Source organism: Bactrocera neohumeralis, chromosome 6, assembly GCF_024586455.1.
Source record: "Bactrocera neohumeralis isolate Rockhampton chromosome 6, APGP_CSIRO_Bneo_wtdbg2-racon-allhic-juicebox.fasta_v2, whole genome shotgun sequence".
Lineage (NCBI taxonomy): Eukaryota > Metazoa > Arthropoda > Insecta > Diptera > Tephritidae > Bactrocera > Bactrocera neohumeralis.
Genome location: NC_065923.1, coordinates 46,433,210 through 46,458,326, shown reverse-complemented (window position 1 = coordinate 46,458,326; position 25,117 = coordinate 46,433,210). Strand labels below are relative to the sequence as shown.

The window sequence follows — 25,117 nt, the reverse complement described above, 5'->3', positions numbered from 1 at the left end:
TGCAAATAATAACAATTATTTATAGATTTCACTGAATAAAAAACTTTTCAACAATTACCATACGCTTTGCCTTTCAGGAATGTGTGATGGAGGTTTAGAAGACGGTTGTTTGGCTGCTAGTCGTGACGATACAACAATTAACGCATTGGATATTGTAAGTACCACACCCAGGCACACTTTCCATTGTATGGAGCTTTTATTGTTGTTTTACTTATATCATATTTACATATATGTACATATGTACATGTATATTTGTATATATATATTTCCCCTCAATATCGCTGGTTTATTTACTAGCAAACCTGTGAAAAGGCGCCCGTTTACATGTGTTTGTTGGTGTTGTTGTGTATTGTTCACACATTATAGAGTGCTAATATTTCCTATATAACTAAAATAAATATATATAACTGTTAAAAATGTGACTTGTTTGCATTAAATATTTGCCGAAAACATTTAGGTTAATAAACTTTTACGACGATAATATTAATGAGTTATAAAATAAAATAATACAATTCCTTCAATAATTATTATTGAAGTGCTTCGAGTGGAAAGTTTATATATTTTTTATTACTTTTAAAATTTATAATCCTTCGCGGCACTTTTGTTGAGCAATCATTTAATATTTTATATGGACTTGTAATGTGGCTTTGGAAATAACATACCGATTGCTCAGAGTTAAGTTGCAGTTTACAACATTTTATGGTGGTATTTTTAAAAATTTTATACGCTGAACAGGGTATATTAAGTTTGCCACGAAGTTTCTAACACTCCGAAGAAAACGTCGGTGATCCGTGAGGAGCTGAGTTAATTTAGCCTTGTCCGTCTGTCTGTCTGTCTGTCTATATATATATGTATATACATATATGTATATGCGAACTAGTCCTTCAGTTTTTAAAATATCGATCAGCAATTTTGCACACGTTCTTTTCACCCCAAGAAGCGACTCCGAAATGGCTATGAAAAATTGGAATATATGTACATATGTATGTATGTATATGTATGTATACCCAGTTATTGAAAAATAACGTGTTTTTCAATAAGAGCGCTACAAAAGTTTTTTTTAATTCAAATTTATTATTCCTGTGAAAGTACATTCGATGCCATTATGTATGGAATCCTAATTCTTTTGCATGATCACCACGGGCACGCTTGCAGAAGTTCAGACGCCAAACCCAATATTCGACGGTTTTCAAGCATAAAGCGGCCGATACGAAGTTCATCAATCGTCACTGGCTTGTTGGCATAGACCATAGACTAATCGCACGACCTTGGCGACCAATTGACTGGGACATTTTATGACACAGTCACCAAACTTGGTTTTCTATAAATCGTTTGTGACATTCACTGTGTGCCTTGTGGCGCCGTCCTGTTGGAACCACATATTGACCAAGTTAATATCATCCAAATCGGGCCAAAAATATTCGGTTATCATTGAGCGGTAGCGAATCCCATTTATCGGTAATGTGCCGGTCTTGATTATCACGGAAGAAGTACGGCTCAACGACGCTCAACCGCACTAAACCGTAATTTTTTCGGAATGCAATGATGACTCATGGAGTACGTGTGGTTTGCTGGCTGACCAATAACGCATATTTTGCTTATTGACGAAGTCAGAAATAAGCCTCACCGCTGAAAATGATTTTTCGATGAAAATCCAGATCATTTTCAAGTTGGTGCTTACCCCATTTCACGAACATACGATGATTCTGGTGGTCAATTTGATCTTGTAAGGATGTAGGCCATGATCTTCTCGCAAAATTCGCCACAACGATGTCACAGAGATGCCCAACGCTTGAGAACGATGTGTGAGATCCAAATCAGTCGGTCTTCCTGAATTGATGCGCTAGCGGCAGCATATTCTCGACACTACGGCCACTTCTTTGTCTCACTGGCACGGGAACATTTTGTACTGTGCCTGTGGATTCAAATTTTTGCACTAGACTGAAGACTGAAGAGAAATGGCAAAAATGCGTCCCTATTGAAAAATTCGTTATTATTACCATTTGTTTTCTAATAGTCGGTCATTATTCAGGTTTAAAATCAGGCTCAAGGTTTTAGGCCATTTTGCATATGTTCAACAATTAGTATCAATAAGTTATAAAAAATAGACATCAATTGCGGGATATTTTGAAAAATATCTTCCGAAAGGCATACATATACAGTTACGGACAATAAAATAGAATCAAAGGTGTTGCTTTGAAACAATGGCATAATTTTTTTGAAATTTTGCAAGCATATGAAATATGTCTCAAATATTTGTGTTTGATGCCTTAAAATTTCTGAAAAAATATTGAATAAATAGGCCGATCACAAAAAAATGACTGCGCAAGTCGTTCGAAATATTGCATGATTGCCGATGTGCGTACCGTTAAAGGCCTCTGCAGTCATTTAATAAGAATTATGTGCAAACATTTCTTCAAAAACAGTAAGAAGACGACTTGTGGAGAAAAATTGCTTTGGCACCTGGTCCCAAAAGGTGCTAATGCTGAGAAAACGGCATAGATACAATCGTATTCAGTTTGCAAAACGACACATTAATAAGGGCGGAGCTGAAAACTAAGAAAAAATGGTTCGACATTTTATGGTCTCAATGAAAAATTAATATGGTAGGAAATGATAGTTACTCGTGAGTCCGACGTCCAAAAAACAAAGAAGTGTGCGTCCGCTACACGACTAGGTCCTTCAAGCCCCGTGGGGCAATATAATGGTTTAGTATTGTTTCTCATATTGTGTTCCGGGACCTATATTTTGGATACAAGAAAACATTGACCGCCATATATACGTTAAGGTTTTAGATAATCATACTCCTGAATGGAATTTTGCATTTTCAATTGGAAACATACTTCGGGTCTTGCAAAAAATGGTTTTCAGACCATGGTGTTAGCGTTATGGCTTGGCCAGAGTAATCAGCAGATCTGAATCTCATCAAAAACTTACGGAAAATTGATAAGGAAAATATTGCACCCCTTAAACCGAAAAATAAAGCAGAATTCTGAGAGAAGATACAAAGGTCTGGTATTCTGTTCCACAGAACACTTTCGGTAGCCTAAATAGGTCTATGCCTAGAAGATGTGCATCGGTATTAGACGATTAAAAATACACTACAATGTACTTCCAATTTTTCTATTAATTCCCTTAAAAAATATATTTTTTTTAATGTAAAAGATTTTGATTCTTTTTTTTGTCCATCGAATTTTTGAAATATATTCTTTACCTTTGTTTTTGTAATATTTATGAATTGTTTTTTTCCAATATTTTTACTGCTACCAATAGCACTTGATGCGAAGTACATAATAAAAATATAACTTAGTTGAATTTAAATTAAATTCATAATTTTTTTGAGAAAGGAAAATTAGTACCATGGATGATTCTATTTTATTCTTCGTAACTGTATAACCAGAGCTGCCACCTAACAGCAAAGGGAAATTTTACGCCAATACTGTATTACATATTTCGTGCATTATTTAAAAAAATCATAAACAATAGCATTATTCAAAGTATTGCTCATTGAAACATTTTCCTTTCTTTCTGGTAATTTGTGGTTTCCATCCCAAAATGTGGCTTTAGGTCTACAATTTTGAGACCGGCCTTGAGAGCCTTGAAGCTTAGCCACCACTTTTTTACGCATAGCAGAGAGGGGTCGTCATTAAATTTTAAGATTTTGACTCCATTCAGCCAGTCCGCATCATTAAAAATTGAAATTTTATTCGGTGGCCTATATCTTTATCAGAAGTTTCCTTTGGTTTCTTTACGTGGTGCAGGTTTTCAAATTGTTAACTTCACATTTAAGAAATTGCTAAGTTGTTTTGAATCATAAAATGTATCGATATATTTTAAGAACTTGGTAAGTCCCTAATGTATGGCCGTACATAAGTATGTACATATAAATTAATGAGGTTACAAGTGTATACACAGCTCTCTAGAAATTTGAATTTATAGCGAAAGCAATCATTAAAGCGTTTAATTGCCATTGAATGTTCGCTGTCAAACATTCTACAGTTATGCAAATATACCTTATTGTATAGTACGAGTATGTATATGTTGGTCATCCAATAATTTCTTTCGAAGTCAATTGAATCCGCTTTATTAGTTAGATTAGATTTAATTGATCGTTATGCATGCCATCAATAAATATATTCGTATTATTTTAATTAGGAAATTAATCAAGTTTATGAAAATAAAAATCATAATAAATGTGATGTGTCAACAAAACGTAAACGAAGCAATGTTCGCTGAATAGCTGAAAATAATCTGAATAATTGCAATATTTTGAAGAAAATATAGGAGAAATACTGCTTAAGATGATTAATTTTATTTATAATTTGCACGTTTGGTCGTTCCGATTCTGTGAAAGCTATTACACGGGTTGGCATTTTTAGTTTTTAAGCTGGAAGAAAAGTGATTATGTGTGAATCAATTATAGCGAATATAGTAGTCGATAGCCAAACTTTTCAAGTATTCAGGTTTACCCTTCTGGTCTAAAAAACCTCTTTATCGTGAAGTCATCTTCTGCATACACATATAAGTATATACTACTATGAGCAAAAAATAGTAAGAATTTGTTCATAATTTTAAAATTCTTAATTTGTTCTTCAAAATATGTATGTCGTCACCCTCATAGTAATCCCCCTTGGCCCAATACACTTGTGCCAACGTATTTTCCAATCCTCGAAACAGTTGTTAAAGTAAATATCCGGAGGCGATTCACGTTTAATGTCTTCAATTGACTCTAAACGGTTTGTTCGGAGCTGTCGTTTGAGTTTGCCGAATAGTCAGAAATCACACGAAGCTAATCAGGCGAATACCGTGGTTGCAGTACGATATTAGTTGAAAATTTGGCGAAAAACTCACGAAGAATCAATGAAAGCAAAAACCAAGAGTTGTCGGCCTTAATTCCGGCCACTTTTTAAAAGTTTCGCGCAAACGAAGCATAACACTCAGAAAATATTCCTTGTTGACAGTTTGGCCGATTGAAAGCAATCCAGAGTTCACCTCACCTCGATATTCGAAGAAAACTGTCAACATAATCTTGATTTTAGATCTGTTTTGACGTGTTTTTTTCGGCTTCGGCTCAACTTTGCCATGATATTCGGTCCTCCTGGTAGAAGGAAAGCTGTTTTCGAAAAAACTTTCACTTTTCTTAGGCTGGTTGGTTTTCACTGATCCTTCCGATATTCCAAATAAGCCATTAGGATTTATGACAGTTAATTGAGTTTTTGGGCAAAATTTAAATTAAAAAATCTTACTATTTTTTGGTCACAATAATATTATGTATATATACGTTCCATTGCCCGACCATGAAGAAGTTCGAATAGCAATTACCCGCCTGAAGAACAACAAAGCGGCGGAGGCCGATGGATTCCCGGTCGAGCTATTCAAACACGGCGGCGAAGAACTGATAAGGAGCATGCATCAGCTTCTTTGTAAAATATGGTCGGACAAAAGCATGTCCAACGATTGGAACTTAAGTGTGCTCTGCCCAATCCACAAAAAGGGAGACCCCACAATCTGCGCCAACTCCTGTGGGATAAGCCTTCTCAACATTGCGTATAGGGGTCTATCGAGCGTATTGTGTGAAAGATTAAAGCCCACCGTCAACAAACTGATTGGACCTTATCAGTGTGGCCTTAAACCTGGCTAATCCACAACCGACCAAATATTCACCATGCCCAAATCTTGGAAAAGACCCGTGAAAGGAGAATCGACACACACCACCTCTTCGTCGATTTCAAAGCTGCTTTCGACAGCACAAAAAGGAGCTGCCTTTATGCCGCGATGTCTGAATTTAGTATCCCCTCAAAACTAATACGGCTGTGTAAACTGACGTTGAGCAACACCAAAAGCTCCGTTAGGATCGGGAAGGACCTCTCCGAGCCGTTCGATACCAAACGAGGTTTCAGACAAGGCGACTCCCTATCGTGCGAATTCTTCAATCTGCTGCTAGAGAAAATAATTCGAGGTGCAGAACTTAATCGAGCAGGTACAATCTTTTATAAGAGTGTACAGCTGCTGGCGTATGCCGATGATATTGATATCATCGGCCTCAACACCCGCGCCGTTAGTTCTGCTTTCTCCAGACTGGACAAGGAAGCAAAGCAAATGGGTCTGGCAGTGAACGAGGGCAAGACGAAATATCTCCTGTCATCAAACAAACAGTCGTCGCACTCGCGACTTGGTTCTAACGTCACTGTTGACAGTCATAACTTTGAAGTCGTAGCTAATTTCGTCTATCTTGGAACCTAGCGTAAACACCACCAACAATGTCAGCCTAGAAATCCAACGCAGGACAACTCTTGCCAACAGGTGCTACTTAGGACTGAGTAGGCAATTAAGAAGTAAAGTCCTCTCTCGACGAACAAAGACCAAACTCTATAAGTCACTCATTATTCCCGTCCTGCTATATGGTGCAGAGGCTTGGACGATGACAACAACTGATGAGTCGACGTTGCGAGTTTTCGAGAGAAAAGTTCTGCGAAAGATTTATGGTCATTTGCGCGTTGGCCACGGCGAATATCGCATTCGATGGAACGATGAGCTGTACGAGATATATGACGACATTGAAATAGTGCAACAAATTGAGGACAGCGGCTGCGCTGGCAAGGTCATGTCGTCCGTATGGGCGAAAACACTCCAGCTCTGAAAGTATTTGACACAGTACCCGCCGGGGTAAGCAGAGGAAGAGGAAGACCTCCACTCCGTTGGAAGGGCCAAGTGGAGAAGGACCTGGCTTCGCTTGGAATATCCAATTGGCGCCACATAACAAAAAGAAGAAACGGCTATAATCGCGTAAGCGGCGTCTACGCCAGTAAAGAAGAAGAATATTTTTTTGGATGCTATACCGTTAATGCTGCCATTAGTCCGTAGCGAAAGTCCGCTTAAAATTTTATTCCTTATCTTACATATTTTCGATATTAATCCTTAATTTTTGTAATTTTCATTGCAATTAAATTTTGTTTTTGACTAATTTTTTGGTGTTCTTTCTCTCTTCCTCTCCAATTTAAGTTACACGATTCTGGTTACGATCCAGGCAAAGCACTACAAGCACTCGTTAAGTGTCCCGTTTCGAAGGGCATCGATAAAAAGTGGACCGAGGACGAAACAAAGAAATTCATTAAGGGCTTACGGCAATTCGGTAAGAATTTCTTTCGCATACACAAAGATTTACTACCGCACAAAGAGACACCCGAATTGGTGGAATTTTACTATTTGTGGAAGAAGACACCGGGTGCCAATAATAATCGACCGCATCGTCGACGCCGGCAAAGTGCCTTGCGTCGCAATCGTGTCACACGCGCTAGTAATACACCTCCGAAGAAGGAGGATACACCGGAACCACAAACGGCGACGACGGCGTCAGCGGCGGCAGATTCGACGCGCTCGTCGCCCGTTGTCTCCAAGGAGGAGAATAGTTCTCTAACCGAGGACGATATCAGCGAGTGCGACAGCGATTCCAGTCTGACAAACAAAAGGGATGAATCACCATCTAGAATGAGGACACGCAATAAACAGCAGCAACAACAACAACAGAATAACAATACAAAAGAGCAAGTAGCGAATGGTAAACGACCCAAACGTGGTACTGAAACTCCCGATACAGTAACAGCAGCCGATAGTCCAAAGACACCAACTAAAGGAGCAAACGCAAACGCTGAGAATAATACGACAACGACGGTGGCGGCGAATAAGCGTAAGGGCGGTAAGCAGGATACGCCGAACAAGAAGAAGCGTACCGATGTGGATGGTAGCGCAGGTTCTGGCAGCGGCGGCGGCAGTGGTGATGTCACCGATGATGGCAGCAGCCTTAGTAAGGACAGTGGTAAGCGTAAGCGACCCGATAGTCCGGCGGAAGAGAGCATGAACTCGGATAGTCGACCTGATTCGGTAATGGATGATGCCGAGTCAAATACGACCGATACCGTAGAACAGTCGTTAAAAGAGGGCAAGGATAGCTCCGCCGGCAAAGAAGATAGTGGTGCTGCAGATGGCGATTCAAAGGCGGATATTATTGAGAAATCGGAAAAGCCTGCTGAAGACACCAAAGAGACGATCAAAAATGATGATGAAGAGACAAATATACAAGCGCCAGTTAGCGGGCAAGCGCCTGTAGCGCCACCAACAAGCGATGCCGGTAGCGTTGCGACTAAAGAGCCGATCTCCAATGCTAACGAGGAGAACATGAGTGTGGTCAGTGCGCCGCCAACACCCATGAAAGTGCCGACAATAGCTACCGTTGAAGCGTTAAATGCTTCGATTGGCCGCGGCGAATTGTCCACGGAACGAAAAGACACTGTCGAAAAAATGGATGTGTCGGAAAGTAATTCTGTTGCCGTTGATATAGCGAAGGAGCAAGAGATGATGAAGAAGATCGCCAATATGAAGCAAGAATCAATGCAGCAACAACAGCAGCAGCAACAACAACTGCCACCAAACAATACTAATGTGAATATGCAAGAAACCGCAGTATTCATTAAGAAAGAACCTTTGGATGATTCCATGGATGCTACTTGCAATCAGAACAGTAATGAACCGCAAGATCTAAAAGTTAAAGTGGAGATTAAAAACGAGGAGTGCAAAAATAATGTGGGCATGCCGCCGACATCAATGTCTTCAGCGGTCAATGACTCAGGCGGAGGTCCAGAGGCACCGCCACAGCCGCCGCACATGCATATGCACCTACCACCAACCGGTGTCCAACCACCACCCGGATATATTTTAGATGGACAACTCAAGTATGGACCGCCGCCACCACAATCGATGCCAAGTAATGATAACAACGCACCGCCACCGTCGGGCATGCCCTTAGGTGGCCCTCCACCAACGCACAAGTATCCTGGTGATATGGAAATGAAGTACAATGAGTCTGCAGCGGCGGCTGCTGCTGCTGTTGCTGGCATCAAATATGAAGGTGGCAAATTTGCAATGCAGGATATCAAGTATCCACCACCTCCACTGGAACACGCCATGAAGTATGGCACAGTACAAGATATGCAAGCAGCAGCAGCGGCGGCGGCGGCAGCAGCTGCTGCAGCAGCGGGTAAATATGATATGAAATTTGCCCTGGAACAACCGGGCAAGTATCCCGGCGATCTATCTGCACATCAACAACCGCCGAAAGGTTTCCCAGGTGAGCAGCTAAAGTTGCCTGAGATGAAGGGCTCAAGTATTTATAATATGCCAAATGCTGAAAGCAAATATGCGCCTCCGGCCAGTCAGCCGGGCGATGTAGGTGGTTTGAAGTACGTTGGCCCAGGTGTACCGCAAGATCCGCAGCCGCCACCTACGCACGGTGCGCCACCTGGTGCTACGCCGCCACCCGGCATTGCGATGCCGAAGCCCCACTATCAGCATGAGGTGCAACATCCCTTGGCGCGTTCTGCTTTTGAGTCAAGCTTAATGCTAAAGTATGGCGATCCAATGTCTGCAAAGTATGGACCGCCACAAGATTTGAAGTATCCGCCACCGCCTCAAGGCTCAAATGATGGTGGTCCAATGAAACCATCACCGTATGCGGAAAATCTGGTTAAAGGTTCTCCTTACGGCACTCAAGAGCCTGGTGGTATGAAATACCCGCCTTCGGAAAGCCCAATAGATGCATCATCTCGTTCGACCCCGGGTCAGGACAGTCAGGGTAGCAATAGTAGTTCACAGCCGTCGTCACAGCAACAGCAATTCCAATCGCCGCATCCATCACCACATTTGCCTTCACCGGCTGGTGGTGGTTTACCGCCTGGCATGCATCCACAAAATTTGGTATCACCCCACGGACCGCCATCTCATGGACAGTTGAATTCCGGTATGCCACCTGGTGCATCTGGTCCACCACCACCCAGTTCAATGCATCATCCACATCTAACGCCATCCCCGAACAACTCGCAACAATTACAAGGACCACACCCACAGTCGTCTGTAGCTTCATCGATGCCACCGTCTTCAGTTGGCGCACCTCCGCCATTGTCAACGGTAGCACCGTCAGGCCTACATCCCCAGCACCTCCCGCCCAGTCACCTGCAACAGTTGCATCGTCAGCATCCAGATATGCCCGCTGGTATGCATCCGCATACCCCAATTCCACTCACATTACAAGGTCATGATCCGAGAGGTGGTCCGCCGCCACCTACACATCAAATGCCACCCCAGCCATTGCAATCGAGCACAGTGCGCACGCCGTCGCCAGCACAGCAACCGCAGTCGCGTAGTTTGCACGAGGAGCGCATGAATATCAATAGTGGCACACCGACTGGACCGCCACGTGAACCACCAACATCGCAAGCATCGATGCCACCCCAACAGTCACCGCATGCACACCGCAGTTCTCCTTTAACTGGTATGCCAGGAAATCCACCACCAGGTCTCATTGGTCATCCTATGCCCATACATCCACATTTAGCGCATTTGCCCCCTGGTCATCCAGCACACGCTGCTGTCGCTGGCGTTGGCCATCCGGGACATCCAATGTTATCGCACTCAATGGCCGGTTTGGGTCCGGGAGGTGGTGGCCCAATCGCTCTATTGGCTGGGCCACCATCGTTGACTGGCATGCCAGAGTCGGCACTCAGTAGACGCACACCGCCATCACATATTGCACCACCGCATTCCTCGTCTGCACCGCCACATTCATCTGTTTCTGGTAGTTTGTCTTCTACCACAACGTCAGTCAGCACTGCAACAAGCACGAATACTGTGCCATCATCTGCCTTTAGTCGCGCTAGCCCGAGCGTGCAGGGACCTAACTCCAACATTGGTGGACCTCAAAGCATCGGCGGCGGTGGTAGTGCTGGATTGCCTGGAAATAGCGGTACACCTGGTTCAAACGCTGCGCATCGATCAACATCGCCTGCTTCAAGTGTTAGCAGCTTGAGTCGTCAGAGTCCGCTACATCCGGTACCGCAAAGTCCACTCAGCCATCATCCGTCGTCATCGGCACTATCGGCGGCGGCTGCCGCAGTAGCAGAGCGAGATCGTCATGCACTCTTACGACAGCAATCACCGCACATGACACCTCCACCAGTATCCAGCGCTTCCACGTTGATGGCCAGTCCATTGAGCAAAATGTACTGCCCTCAACCGAATCAACGCGTACTGGGCACTTCACCGCCACCGCATTTAAGGCCTGGCGCTTCACCGCCTGTCATCCGACACCCACAAATGCCACTGCCATTGCCATTAATTCCGACAGGCGCTGGTATACCGCAAATAGCCGTACATCCCGGTCAGTCGCCATATCCCCATCCACTTTTACATCCCTCAATGTTCTACTCCCCGCATCATCACAATCCCTTCAATTATGGCTACGGACCATACGGACCTGGTTTCCCCACAGCCTACATGAAACCACCACCCCCTGGTGGACCACTTGACCCAGCTTCGGTGCTAGGTGGACATCATCCTGGTCTACCGGGACCGCCGCCCACACGTCCCGACGATCCAGCAATGGCAGCTGCAGCAGCGGCGGCGGCCGAAAAACAAGCAGTAGCTGCTCACCAGTTAAAACAACAGCAACAACATCATCAGCATCAACAACAACAAGCGGCAGCACAAGCGCAAGCTCAGGCTCAAGCTCAAGCACAGGCACAAGCGCAAGCGCAGGCGCAGGCACAGGCACAGAACAAACCCCCAACACCAAAGACGCCGCAGGGCAGCAATAGCAGTGGCGGTCCGCCGGGCAGTTCACATTCGGCCCCTACTGGTCTGCCACCAGCTGGTTATCCAGGAGGGCATTTAGCCGGTTATCCACCACCGCCGCACTCCTCGCCATTCCAAGATGGTCAGCCAATGGGTATGAAGCCAACGTCGCACATGGATGCGCTGCGAGCGCACGCACACTCGGCTAATCTGGGCGGCCCACATCACCCGACGGAACCATGTAAGTGTCACTAAACTGTCTAAAGTACATTTCATTAAATATACAAATCTCTTATATCTGGCAGTACCGATTGACATCGAGCCCGATCCAGAGCCAGAAATTCCAAGCCCAACGCAAAATATACCGCGTGGTCCTAGTCCCGAAGCCAAGCCTGACGACACCGAATGCCATCGCTCGCAGTCCGCTATGTAAGTCATGACCGAAGTACACTGTTTGGCCTATCTGATCACGCATTTTTATACTTATATATATTATAGCTTTGTGCGTCACATCGATCGTGGTGATTATAACTCCTGCACGCGTACGGATTTGATTTTCAAGCCTGTGGCAGACTCGAAACTCGCGAGAAAGCGTGAAGAGCGCGACAGAAAGCTAGCCGAAAAGGAGCGTGAGCGGCGTCAGGTGAGTATTGAAGCAGTAAAAAAATGTTCAGTCATACTAACATAATTTCATTTACGATATGTTTGCTTAGCAACAACAGCAACAGCAACAACAGCAGCAGCAACAGGCTGTCGCAGCACAACAGGCGGCCCAACAGGCCAAATTGAAGGCCGAACTCAAACCGCCATATGCGGATACGCCAGCACTGCGTCAGCTATCCGAGTACGCCAGGCCACATGTGGCTTTCAGGTGAGTGTGACAAGTGTAGATTCGATGTTGTGCGCAGGTTCAACGCATAAAACAAATTTTCTCTTTGAGTTCATTTTAAAATCGAACAGTAATTTGGCGAAAAGTAAAATCTAAATAAAAAATGCAAAAAATATGAAATTCTCTTAACTCTCTTACTTTGTTTAAGCAATATTTTTGGCAAAAATTTAACCATTTCGGCCTTGTTGTCCCACTGACAAACTAAAGTCATACATGAAAAATTCATTTGTAATATTTTTTTTACTTAATTTTTCAAATTTCAAACTTCATATCATTTATTTTTGATTTTCACATCTCCACATCTATACTTGTTTTCAGTTTTAGTATAGATCCTTTGCATATGCCTGTATGTATGTATGTATTTATGTATTTTACGACTTGCGAGACGAAATGAAATAATTGAAAATTTATACGTCTGTATTCTTTTGAATTATTTCAGCCCTGTTGAACAGATGGTACCATATCATCACCCAATGGGGCCAATGTATAGTAGAGAGAGGTACAGTTGCCTAAACAACATCATTGTTAATTTACTAAAAACATAAAACTTCTAACAGAAATCGAGTAATGTCAAATAACTGCTTGAACAGCTTCCCAACATGTCATAATACCTGCTCAACTACTCTATCATTTCATTTATGTATATTTATATTTTATATTGAAAAATTTATTTATTTAAATCTGGTTTGGTAATCGCTATCGATAAAAATATCTATATGAACTATATTAAAAATTTTATTATAAATTAGAAAATATTTATAAAAATTTGTTATGCTGGCATTTAGGTCTTCCTTGTATTTTATTTCATTTTCAACTTCATTTGCCTGCTATCATTGCTCTTTATTTCACTTATTTCGCATTGCTTTTCTCATTTATACCAAATTATATGCAGCATTTCTCCATATATGCCCACATTTCATTTCGCCATGCATTCCAGCTCTATCAATATGCCAAAGAATTCCCTTGTTAACCTGTCCACCGCAAAAGTTGTCGATGTTTCTATTTTATTGCTCTCCTTCTACGCTACTCGATTTTGAGTTTTCTATTTAACGAAATTTATTAATGGCGTTAAACATATTTTTAGGGAATTGGAAGAGATAAAGAACGCACAAGCGGCCGCCGCCAGTCAGTCGCGCATGGATCCGCATTGGATGGAATACTACAGACGGTAAGTGTGACATAACCTATAAAAGCTAGTTGCTTATGGTATATGATATATTTATGTAGTATAACTTATTTAATTACTTATTTATTTACACACACAGTGGCATACATCCATCACAGTTCCCGCTGTACGCCAATCCTGCGGCTATTTCACAAATGGAGCGCGAGCGTTTGGGCATACCGCCGCCACATCATGTTGGCCTGGATCCCGGCGAGCATATGGTAAATATATATACAATTAGTTGCCAAAACAACAAAAAAAATATATATATAAATAAAATAGCACCTACAACAATTATGTATTACAACAAAGTCATCGTTATCATTATTGCATTATTGTTACCTCAAAATTATATTTGATATTACACACATTTATCATAAGTTCATGAAATCGGTATCGTATCATACTGTCATCACATATCGTATCGTATCGATTCAATTTAAGGACATATCAAATCAAACTTTCAATCGTATTTGGAAGAAAATTTCAAAATTTGCGAATTAACCAGAACAAAAAAGAAAAATATTAAAACAAAAAAAATAAAATATTGTATAAAAATGTTTGTGTGTGTGCGTGTGTCTGTATTCGTGCATTCATATCTAACAATCGCTCAAATCACTTGTGAAAAATTTGCATATTTAACTTGTTTTCAACACTAATTGGCGACATTTAACACTTAACGGTAATGTAATTAAGCAAAAATCATAATTCAACTGAAAAATCATAAAGTAACATAAAGTCAGTTTGACGCTGCCCATTTTTCGATCCATTATTATTATTATTGTTGTCTGTTTGCAAGTTTGTATGGGTTCCTTTGTGTTTCGCCAACATTTTATCACAGTTCATCTGCTAAGTGTCTGTGCGATTTTTGAAAAGTCGCCAGCATTTATGTGTTGTCTTGCCGAACATTTTTTATTTCATATTAATCATTGTAAACTCATTTGGACTTTTTTTTTCTAACGCTAAGCATTTACAGCAATTGGCTTTTGCACCATTTTGCCCGCCCATTTACTCGAATTAACAACTAATCAAATCAAAACCGAAAGTTAAGCTAACATTTAAAGTGCATCCGATACTCATTTTCGTAAATTCATCAAAAATAGTTGTAATTTTTTTTTCAACTTAAAAAAAAGTAACGCAACAATTGCTAAAGAAAAAAATCAAAATCAAAATCAAAACAAACCCCGCCTAAAAAATGCAATGCAAAAAAACACACTCAAAACAATTCGCTACGTTTTTGAAAATTTAAAATTTCAGATACGATTGACGAGAGAATATCATGCACACTCTCATACTCATTTACATTTGCCTTTGCCTTCACAGCCGCAACCACCGGAGGCCGGATTTCAACTGCCACGTGAGTTTGTATATAAAATACGTGCCAGCGATGCATATCGCATTGGCCAAAAGTGCATGTAACCAACTAACACTTGCCTTTCTTTATTCTTTCTTTTCTACTTGCATATGCAGCGAATGTTGGCCAGTATCCACGGCCAAGTATGCTTATGCCTAGAGAACCGGATGTTTTGCTGCGCATGTCCTACGCCGATCAGCTTCAGGTTTACCCCCACTAATATTCAATATATTTACATAATTAATGACATATATATTTGTATTACAGTATTTGCAGGCTGCGGAATTTCAGCGACAGTCACTGCACGAGCAGTACTTTAGGTGAGTAGCAAAATCTGAATCTTGTATATTCACCAGTGTGTCGCCGTATTGCAGTGCGCTTCAAAATGTTTTGTGTTTTTATCTATTAGAAGTTTTAAATAGCTACATGATTCAAATCGGAACACTCTAGCGTAAAGCTGTCATAGAAACTGACCGATCAAAATCAAGTTTTTGTATAGAAAACGTGCTTATTTGTCAAGATGAGTTCTCGATAAACATGACATAGATTATTGTAACAGTCAACGGTACATTCTCCGAATAAATTGTTCAGATCGCACTGGTATAGCTTAGAGTTGCCATACAAATCGATTGATCAAAATCAAGTCATTGTATTAAAATCTTTTTTATTTGTAAAGATATCTTCAGGAAACTCGGTATATATTTTTGTTAAAGTCAACGCTACAATCTCCGAATAAATTGTTCAGATCGGACCACTCTAGCGTAAAGCTGTCATAGAAACTGACCGATCAAAATCAAGTTTTTGTATAGAAAACGTGCTTATTTGTCAAGAGGAGTTCTCGATAAACATGGCATAGATTATTGTAACAGTCAACGGTACCCTCTCCGAATAAATTGTTCAGATCGGACTGTTATAGCTTAGAGTTGCCATACAAATCGATTGATCAATATCAAGTTATTTTTTGGAAAACTTTTTTATTTGTTCAGATATCTATACGAAACTCGGCATAGATTATGTTCAGAGTAAACGGTACATTCTCCGAATAAATTGTTCAGATCGGACTGTTATAGCTTAGGGTTACCATACAAACCGACCGATCAAAATCAAGTCATTGTATTGAAATCTTTTTTATTTCTAAAGATATCTTCAGGAAACTCGGTATATATTTTTGTTATAGTCAACGCTACAATCTCCGAATAAATTGTTCAAATCGGAACACTCTAGCGTAAATCTGTCACAGAAACTGACTGATCAAAATCAAGTTTTTGTATAGAAACGTGCTTATTTGTCAAGATGAGTTCTCGATAAACATGGCATAGATTATTGTAAATTGTTCAATCGGACTGTTATACATTCTCCGATCGTCTTTGTAATCTTTTTTATTTATAAATATATGTTCAGATCGGACTGTTATACTCTAGCGTATTGCCATACAAATCGATTGATCAATATCAAGTTATTGTTTGGAAAACTTTTTTATTTGTTCAGATATCTATACGAAACTCAGCATAGATTATGTTCAGAATAAACGGTACAATATCCGAATAAATTGTTCAGATCGGACCACTCTGGCGTATAGCTGCCATACAAATCGATTGATCAATATCAAGTGCTTGTATGGAAAACTTTTTTATTTGTTAAGATATCTATACGAAACTCGGCATAGATTATGTTCAGAGTAAACGGTACAATATCCGAATAAATTGTTAAGATCGAACCACTCTAGCGTAAAGCTGTCATAGAAACTGACTGATCAAAATCAAGTGCTTGTATGGAAAACTTTTTTATTTGTCAAGATATCTTCACGAGACTCGGTATAGTTTATTGGTAGAGCCAACGGTACATCATATAATAAAATTGTTCAGAACGAACCACTCTAGCGTAAAGCTGTCATAGAAACTGACCGATCAAAATCAGATCTTGTATGAAAAGCTGTCTTATTTCTCAAGATATCTTCACGAAACTCGGCATAGTTGATTAGTAGAGTCAATAGTACAATCTCCGAATAAATTGTTCAGATCGGACTGTTAAAGCTTAGACTTGTCATACAAACCGACGGATCATTATTAAGTTCTTGTATGAAAAACATTTTTTATTTGTGAAGATTATAGGAATAGTTTAACATTAAATATCAAAGTAACTGATAAACTCGAGTTTAAAGCATTGTAAATTAATTATTCAACACTTCTAAGTACTTTACGAAAGGTCTTTTTTATTTTTTTGTTTTAATACAAATAACCTTTTAATTGTAATTTTGAAGAGCTATACAATGTCACTGCGGCATACATTATCAGCACAACATGCTAACATTTCGCAGCAATAAATCATTTTGAAGTGCACTGCAAATATAAAATCCATGCAATCAAGTTATATAATGCGGCGCCTGCTTGCGGTATACAACGAAAGCCATAAAATGTCACACCTAGCACTCGATATATAGTCTATTAAACGCTATTGTCCATATAAAAAGTGCATATGTACATGGAATTAATTAAAATATAAATTATAACAGATTTATGAGCCATAAATCAATTGTTTACAATTTCAAGTTGTCAGCAATTATTTGACAAGCAAACTCATGCCTAATAATATATTTAATTCCCGCTCAACTATTAAGTTTATTTGTATACATTATTGCTGTTATTTCCATATATTAACACACACCCACACCCAGTATATATGTATGTATAATATTGAGACAACTTTTGTAAAACAGCAAGCAAAAATGTATAGTTTGTCTCTGCTTTGTATGAAATTTCGTAAATTTTGAATTTGTTTTGTTTCATTTTGTGTATTCTTAACAGACAACGGCCCAGATAAATGGACCACTTTGGTAGAACGTTTTATAGTATGCGTTAAGTTTTCGAACCCAACAAATGGATTGAATAAGCTGCGGAAAAAAACTTGGAGTTTCGTTAACGCGTCCTTTGTGTAGCGCCAGTACGTAGTGTGTAAACGCTTGGAAATAGAGTGAACGTTAAACGTTAGTGCTTGTGTAAATAATGCGTAGCTGCGTACGTGTACTTCATCGTTCTACCAACACCACCACCAACAACAACAACCATCATCATCACCACCACCACCATCAACATCTTTGATACAATCCAACAACAAGGAAGCCAACAAACTTATGCGTCGCAACCACTTCGCTCCACTCCACTCCACTCTACTCGATTCCACTTCACTTCACTCCACTCCACTTCACTTCACTGTACTCCACTCCACTCGTATCAGTATCGACTCGCATCATATTGTAATGTTAAGCAACATCATCGCCAATGAAATGTACAGCGAACACTATTTTGTGTTTACTTTTCCCATCCATAATTGTGAAGTACATTTCATTTGTTGTGTAATGCTTGTGCTTTGGGCAATTAATTGTTGCAATTGTTGACAATTCCTCCCCTCGACGGCGAAAAGTTAGTATACTCGTCATTTCCTAAACTACTACTTATAAATAACTGTAAATAAAATTACTATTACAATGGCAACACCATTTGTGCTGTTGTTTGCATATACTTTCTGTATTGAAACAAAACAAAATCCAGACACAAAAATTCCTGAGCGGCCTGCAAATTGAAACTAAACAAAAATGTACATGTGCATATTGGCGAATTCAAAAATATTACTTTTTTATTTTTAATATTTTTTTTAGTTTTAGTTTTTTTTTCTAAATCAATTTAAGCCGTCATTCATTTGTTGAATCTGGTGCATTTATATATATATATATATAAGATTTATAGTTTAATATCGTATTTTTAGTTGTGCATGGCAGAAAAACAATTTTAATGCAGTGTATAAAGCCTGCGAGGTAAAATCTCGCTATAAAATTGAAGCAATTCTTATACCATGAACAGGGTATATTGTGTTGGCCACAAACTTTGTAACATCCAGTAGTAAATTCATATGTCGTATATCGCGTATATCGAACCACTATAGCATATAGCTCCTATACAAACTAATCGCTCAAAATGAAGTGCTTGTATGGACAACTATTTTATTTGTCGTGATATATTCATAAAATTTGGCATGGATCATTTTCCAAGGCGGCGGCATAATCTCCGAACAAATTTTTCAAATTAGTCTACCATAGCATAGAGCCACCGTATAAACTGACCGAACAAATCAATTATAAATATTGTGTAGTCAAAAAAGTCTTTTCGTATTTTGTCAGTCGTATATCTCCAGTGCCATCCATCACATTGTATCATACCATATAGTGTTGGAAAGGAGAGATTTTAAGCTTCATTTAACCAAAAAAAAAAATTAAATTGAGTGAAAATAATGAAGACATTCGCTATATTTTGAAATTTTTGTATAAAAAAGGAAAGAATGCCACGCAAGCCACCAAATGAAATTTGTGAAACGAAATGAAAACGAACGATTTCTAATGCGAATGGTAACAGGAGACGAAAAGTGGATCTTCTTCTTAATTGGCGTAGACACCGCTTACGCGATTTTAGCCTAGTTAACAACAGCGCGCCAGTCCCTTCTTCTTTTCGCTGCCTGGCAACAATTGGAGATTCCAAGCGAAGCCAAACTCTTCTCCACCTGGTCTTTCCAACGGAGTGGAGTTCTTACTAATTTTCTGCTTCCTCCGGCGGTTACTGCGTCGAATACTTTCTGAGCTGGACTGTTTTCGTCCATCCTTACAACATGACCTAGCCAGCGTAGCCGCTGTCTTTTAATTCGCTGATCAACAGAAAGGGTCTTCCATCAGGACAACGCTAGACCACACACATCTTTGATGACTCGGCAAAAACTGGGAGAGCTTGGCTGGGAAGTTTTGATGCATCCACCATATAGTCCTGACCTTGCACCATCGGACTACCATTTGTTTCGGTCAATGCAGAACTCGCTTAATGGAATAAAGTTTACTTCAAGAGAAGCCTGTGAAAATTACTTGTCCCATTTTTTCGCCGAGAAACCAGAAAAGTTTTACACTGATGGAATAATGTCTCTAGCGGAAAAATGGCAAAAAGTGGTCGACTAAAATGGTACATATTTGGTTCATTAAACTTCATTATAAATATAAAAAAAAATAAGTTGAAGTTTGATTAGCAATACGAAAAGACTTTTTCGACTACCCAATATTATGAAAGATTTTAATAGAATTGAATATTAAAAAGTAAATTTTAAAATTAAAATTATAGATGGTGGGCTTAAAATAGGTGTAAAATATTTTATGACTGAACCAAAATGTTTAAATAGTCTTTATAGACTTTTTTTATGTCTGGAATATATCCCTAAATTGAAATTTTTACTGTTCTAAAATGCGAAACAGTCAAAAAAGTGGTACAAAATAGTTTTTTTTTCAGGCCAATGTACAGCTAAAAGTATGCACTCATAGTAACTTTCATTTATATTAAGTAATAATTTAATAAATTTTATTAAGTTCCTAAACGTTTATATTATTTACAGATACAATATAAATTTATATTATGTATACTATATAATATTTATCAAATATTCCACTAACATTTCTTTCTAATACTTTCCATTGTTCCACAGAAATCAACTACGTTAGTATTTACTTGGAATAAATAGCACACAACCGCCATAAAGCAAAAACAAAACGAAAAAAAGTGCAATGAATATATTCCACAAATCAAACAACCGTTATAATGAGTGATGAACACCGAACTGTAATGGAATTGGAACAAAGTGGCAATGCAAGCATATTTATATCAAATAAGTTGAATATTTTATAAATTTGTTTAATACAACAAACCAATGTATATAAACACATACACAGAAGTGAGACGAAAGAAGTAGTAGTATATGTGTATAACGGCGCTATTAAGCCAACTCGAAAATATTTGAGCAACACTTAAGAAAGCGCGTAAACTGCAGTACAGTAAATTTAAAAAGTAATTAAATGAGATTTCTAACAAGGAAAGTGTTAAAAAATATGCGATAACTGAAATTAGTAAACAAAAAAGTGTTTAGTGGTATATCTTGTAAGTTATATAACATAAATTTATAGATTTTTGTACAAACGTTGTTTTCGAAATTCCGTTTTTGCAACGCGTTCGATTTACAAAAAGCCAATATTGAGCAAATCTTTTCACGGCAGTAGGCGTTAGACACTAAATTAGTGATAAATGCAGTAGCTGAGAAGTTGACAACACAATACAACAATAAATACATATAGAGAGTATAAAATTCATGCGCCAAGGCAACGCGTTTGCTTAGACGTAACCCAAAAAAAATACGCTTACATATGGTTTTTTCGCTTAAACCAAGCTGTTTTTGCAACAACAAGCACATTAACGGTAGCTGCTAAATGTGCAGTTAATGATTTTTGAGTTATTTGTTAGAAAACAAAGCTTTTTGACGGAATGCGTTATTCTTGCAGGCAGCGACATGCACGTGTTCACTACACACACATACATAGATGGTAGTTATAATTACAACTGCAAGCTGTTTCAGTTAACCAATAAATAGCCATGACAGTGAAGTGTTTTAATACTATTTTTTAGAGTTTTCTGTTTTATTTTACAAAGAATATTATATTTGTAGCTGCGCTGTGGCACTATTGAATAGACAAATTATGGAATTGTGAAGCATACACATACATGCAAATCGTGTTGAATATACATCTATATATTCATCAAATATACATATATGCATAGATGTATATGTATATAAATTCACTCACACACACATAAATCTGTAAATATGTTACTTAATTGACCAATTTAATAATGAACAAATGTGAAGCGTGTTTTTAAGCGATTCTCCTTGAAGTATTTTGTTTGCTAGCATAATTATATAATGTACTCCTCGTTTGTATGCTTTCAACTCGTATTAAACATATTTATTTAACACACGTTAGTATTATTTGTTTATTTATATAATTAATTGAATGCTATTTATACATTTACTTGACGCTCAAATTACTTGTTAGCGTCGAATTTGAATAAAATATGCCTAAAATGTAAGCAAAATACTTGACAAACATTTTCAAAATTAGTCTAATGCTATATTTTTAAGCTGACAACTAAACTATTTGATTTAATGATAATATATAAAAGTAGTTAATGACAAGAGTTGAGCTGTCGCCCCCAAGCAGCACCGCCACTTGCAATTTCTTTGATAACTATAAGCGCATGTATATATTTAGGTACGATATGCTAATGTAAAGCCAAAATGTTTGTGTATGTAAATTAGTTGGTAACAGAAACAGATTTTTGAAATAAAATTCGAATATGGCTCTAGTACTTTGGTGGCTAGCACGTATGTATGTATTTATGCGACAGTCAAACGAAAAAAACACTTTAAAGTAAAATAATGAAAATTGGTATTTTTACATGCATTTTTACATGCTTCTGTTTGATTTTAAGTGCATAAAGTGTAAAGTAAAAATTTCGAAATTTTTTCAAAAGTAAATGAGAAATTAAATGCAAAAATGTTTTATGCCATTTTTTTTTTTTATTTTTATTTTTTTTATTATTTTTATTTTTTTTTTTTTATAATTTTGGTTTTTTTTTATTATTTTTTTATTATTTTAATGTTTTTATTTTTTTATTTACTTTTTATTAAAAAATTAATTTATTAATTATCAAGCAATCTATTGCGTATAATGCATTATTATAAATTTTTATTTGTTTATATTTTTTATTATTATAATGTTTTAATCTTTTTTTATATATATATATGTATGTTATTATATATTTTAAATATTTTTATTATTATATTTTTTTATATTTTTTAAATTTATTTTTATTTTTTGTATTTTTTTACTTTTATCAAGCAACGTATTACTTATAATGCATATTATAAATTTTTATTTGATTTTATTTACATATCTTTTTTTAATATTATTATTATTTTTTTTAATTTTATTTTTTTTTACATTTACCAAGCAACTTATTACTAATAATGCATTATTATAAATTTTCATTTGTTTTTATTTTAATTTTTTATTGTTTTATATTTATCAAGCCACCTATTGCTTATAATCCATTATAATTTTTTTTGTTTTTAGTTATTTTTGTTTTATATTTTTGTTAAATTTTTTTTATGTTTTGTTTTTTATTTTTTAATAATCTTTTTGTTATTTTTTTAATATTTTTTTTTATTTTTTTTTAAATATTTTTTTAAATATTTTTTTTATTTGTTTTCTATTTTTTTATTTTATTTTATTATATATTTTTTATATTAAAAAATTAATTTATTAAAATTCTGATTTGAAATCACTTCATGAAGCGACAATATATAATTTGGCATTATAAAATTAGTAAAAATTTCACAACAATGCACATTCTTAAAAGTCATTAAACATACACAAACATATGCATTTTGCAAAAAATAAATCGTTATAATAATAAAAATAATTTAATAATAAAAGCAAAGCGCGTCAGTTCAGCTATGAGCTCATACTGCAGCATAACAAGCACGAAAACAAAAAAAAACATAAAAAAATATAAACACGCTAGGGACGAAAAATTGATTGATTATTTAGTTATGTAATAAGCACAGCAACAATTTGCAACAACAAATATATACACAAAAAACAACCATGCATAAATACAAAATATAAACATAGATACACACATAAATATATATAGAAATAGCGATATGTGTAAATTTAAGTTCAAATAACGCTACTAGGCTAAAATGTATAGCATACATTTAAGATCATAAGCAATTATTATAAAGTATATATTTTACAATTAATAATCTAGTTATAGAAGATGTGAAAAGTAAATTCTAATTATTGTAATGACTAACATTATTGTGAAAGCGTAACAAAATACAAAAATACAAGCTGTAGAAAACTAAAATACATTGCATATAAGGATTTTGCGTTAGCGCAACAACAACAAAAAATATATATATACATACATTAAACAAAATCAAAGTAAATTCAATTACATACATACACATACACACAAATTTAAAAATTTCATTAAATTACACAGATTCACACAGAAAGCCACGCCACACCACACACACACACGTGCATATAAATGCATTAAGCCCCTCAGAAATAATGGGGGTTGCGGTGTGAAAACAAAAGAAAGCAAAAAACATTATTTAATTTATTGTACGGTCATTTTTATGCCTAAGGAATACTTAAATGCAACATGAAAGAATTATTAAAGAAAACAAAAACAATTACAGCAATAAATCTCAGAAATGTCTTCAAAAATCCTAATAAAATATGCGTTTGATTCAAAAGTCTTTTAATAGATTTTTCCCGAAAAAAGCAGTCAAAAATCAAAACAAGAAAAAACGTTAACTTCGGCTGCACCGAAGCTGATATACCCTTCACAGGTGAGCCGATCTGAACAATTTCTTCGGAGATTACATTGTTGTCTTAGAAAATAATCTATACCAAATTTCGTGAATATATCTTGTCAAATGCAAAAGTTTTCCATACAAGAACTTTTTTCCGATCGTTCAGTTTGTATGGCAGCTATATGCTATAGTTAAACGATCTGAACAATTTCTTCGGAGATTACATTGTTGCTTTAGAAAATAATCTGTACCAAATTTCGTGAATATATCTTGTCAAATGCAAAAGTTTTCCATACAAGAACTTTTTTCCGATCATTCAGTTTGTATGGCAGCTATATGCTATAGTAAGCCGATCTGAACAATTTCTTCGGAGATTACATTGTTGCTTTAGAAAATAATCTATACCAAATTTCGTGAATATATCTTGTCAAATGCGAAAGTTTTCCATACAAGAACTTTGATTCCGATCGTTCAGTTTGTATGGCAGCTATATGCTATAGTTAAACGATCTGAACAATTTCTTCCGAGATTACATTGTTGCTTTAGAAAATAATCTGTACCAAATTTCGTGAATATATCTTGTCAAATGCAAAAGTTTTCCATACAAGAACTTTTTTCCGATCGTTAAGTTTGTATGCCAGCTATATGCTATAGTTAACCGATCTGAACAATTTCTTCGGAGATTAAATTGTTGTCTTTAGAAAATAATCTATACCAAATTTCGTGAATATATCTTGTCAAATGCAAAAGTTTTCCATACAAGAACTTTTTTCCGATCGTTCAGTTTGTATGGCAGCTATATGTTATAGTGGTCTGATATCGGCAGTTCCGACAAATGAGC

At 37.3% G+C, this 25,117-nt stretch overlaps 1 protein-coding gene across 7 annotated transcripts in view; it reads left to right on the top strand.

Annotated features, from left to right (window-relative positions):
- Nucleotides 1-22,272, top strand: part of LOC126762564 (arginine-glutamic acid dipeptide repeats protein) — a 55,958-nt gene extending 33,686 nt beyond the window's left edge. For 2 of the 7 annotated variants that reach the window (XM_050479401.1, XM_050479397.1), the window contains exons 4-16: nt 78-154; nt 7,003-11,863; nt 11,928-12,051; nt 12,121-12,265; nt 12,336-12,493; nt 12,951-13,010; nt 13,596-13,679; nt 13,777-13,897; nt 14,934-15,033; nt 15,147-15,235; nt 15,298-15,350; nt 17,835-18,449; nt 20,542-22,272. In XM_050479401.1, the coding sequence (XP_050335358.1) occupies nt 78-154; nt 7,003-11,863; nt 11,928-12,051; nt 12,121-12,265; nt 12,336-12,493; nt 12,951-13,010; nt 13,596-13,679; nt 13,777-13,897; nt 14,934-15,033; nt 15,147-15,235; nt 15,298-15,350; nt 17,835-17,850 (5,888 nt within the window). In that variant the 3' untranslated portion in view covers nt 17,851-18,449; nt 20,542-22,272. The remainder of the gene's footprint in view (nt 1-77; nt 155-7,002; nt 11,864-11,927; nt 12,052-12,120; nt 12,266-12,335; nt 12,494-12,950; nt 13,011-13,595; nt 13,680-13,776; nt 13,898-14,933; nt 15,034-15,146; nt 15,236-15,297; nt 15,351-17,834; nt 18,450-20,541) is intronic. The other 5 variants (XM_050479404.1, XM_050479402.1, XM_050479400.1 and 2 more) reach the window with 4 other exon arrangements.
- The last annotated feature ends 2,845 nt before the right edge of the window (nt 22,273-25,117 follow it).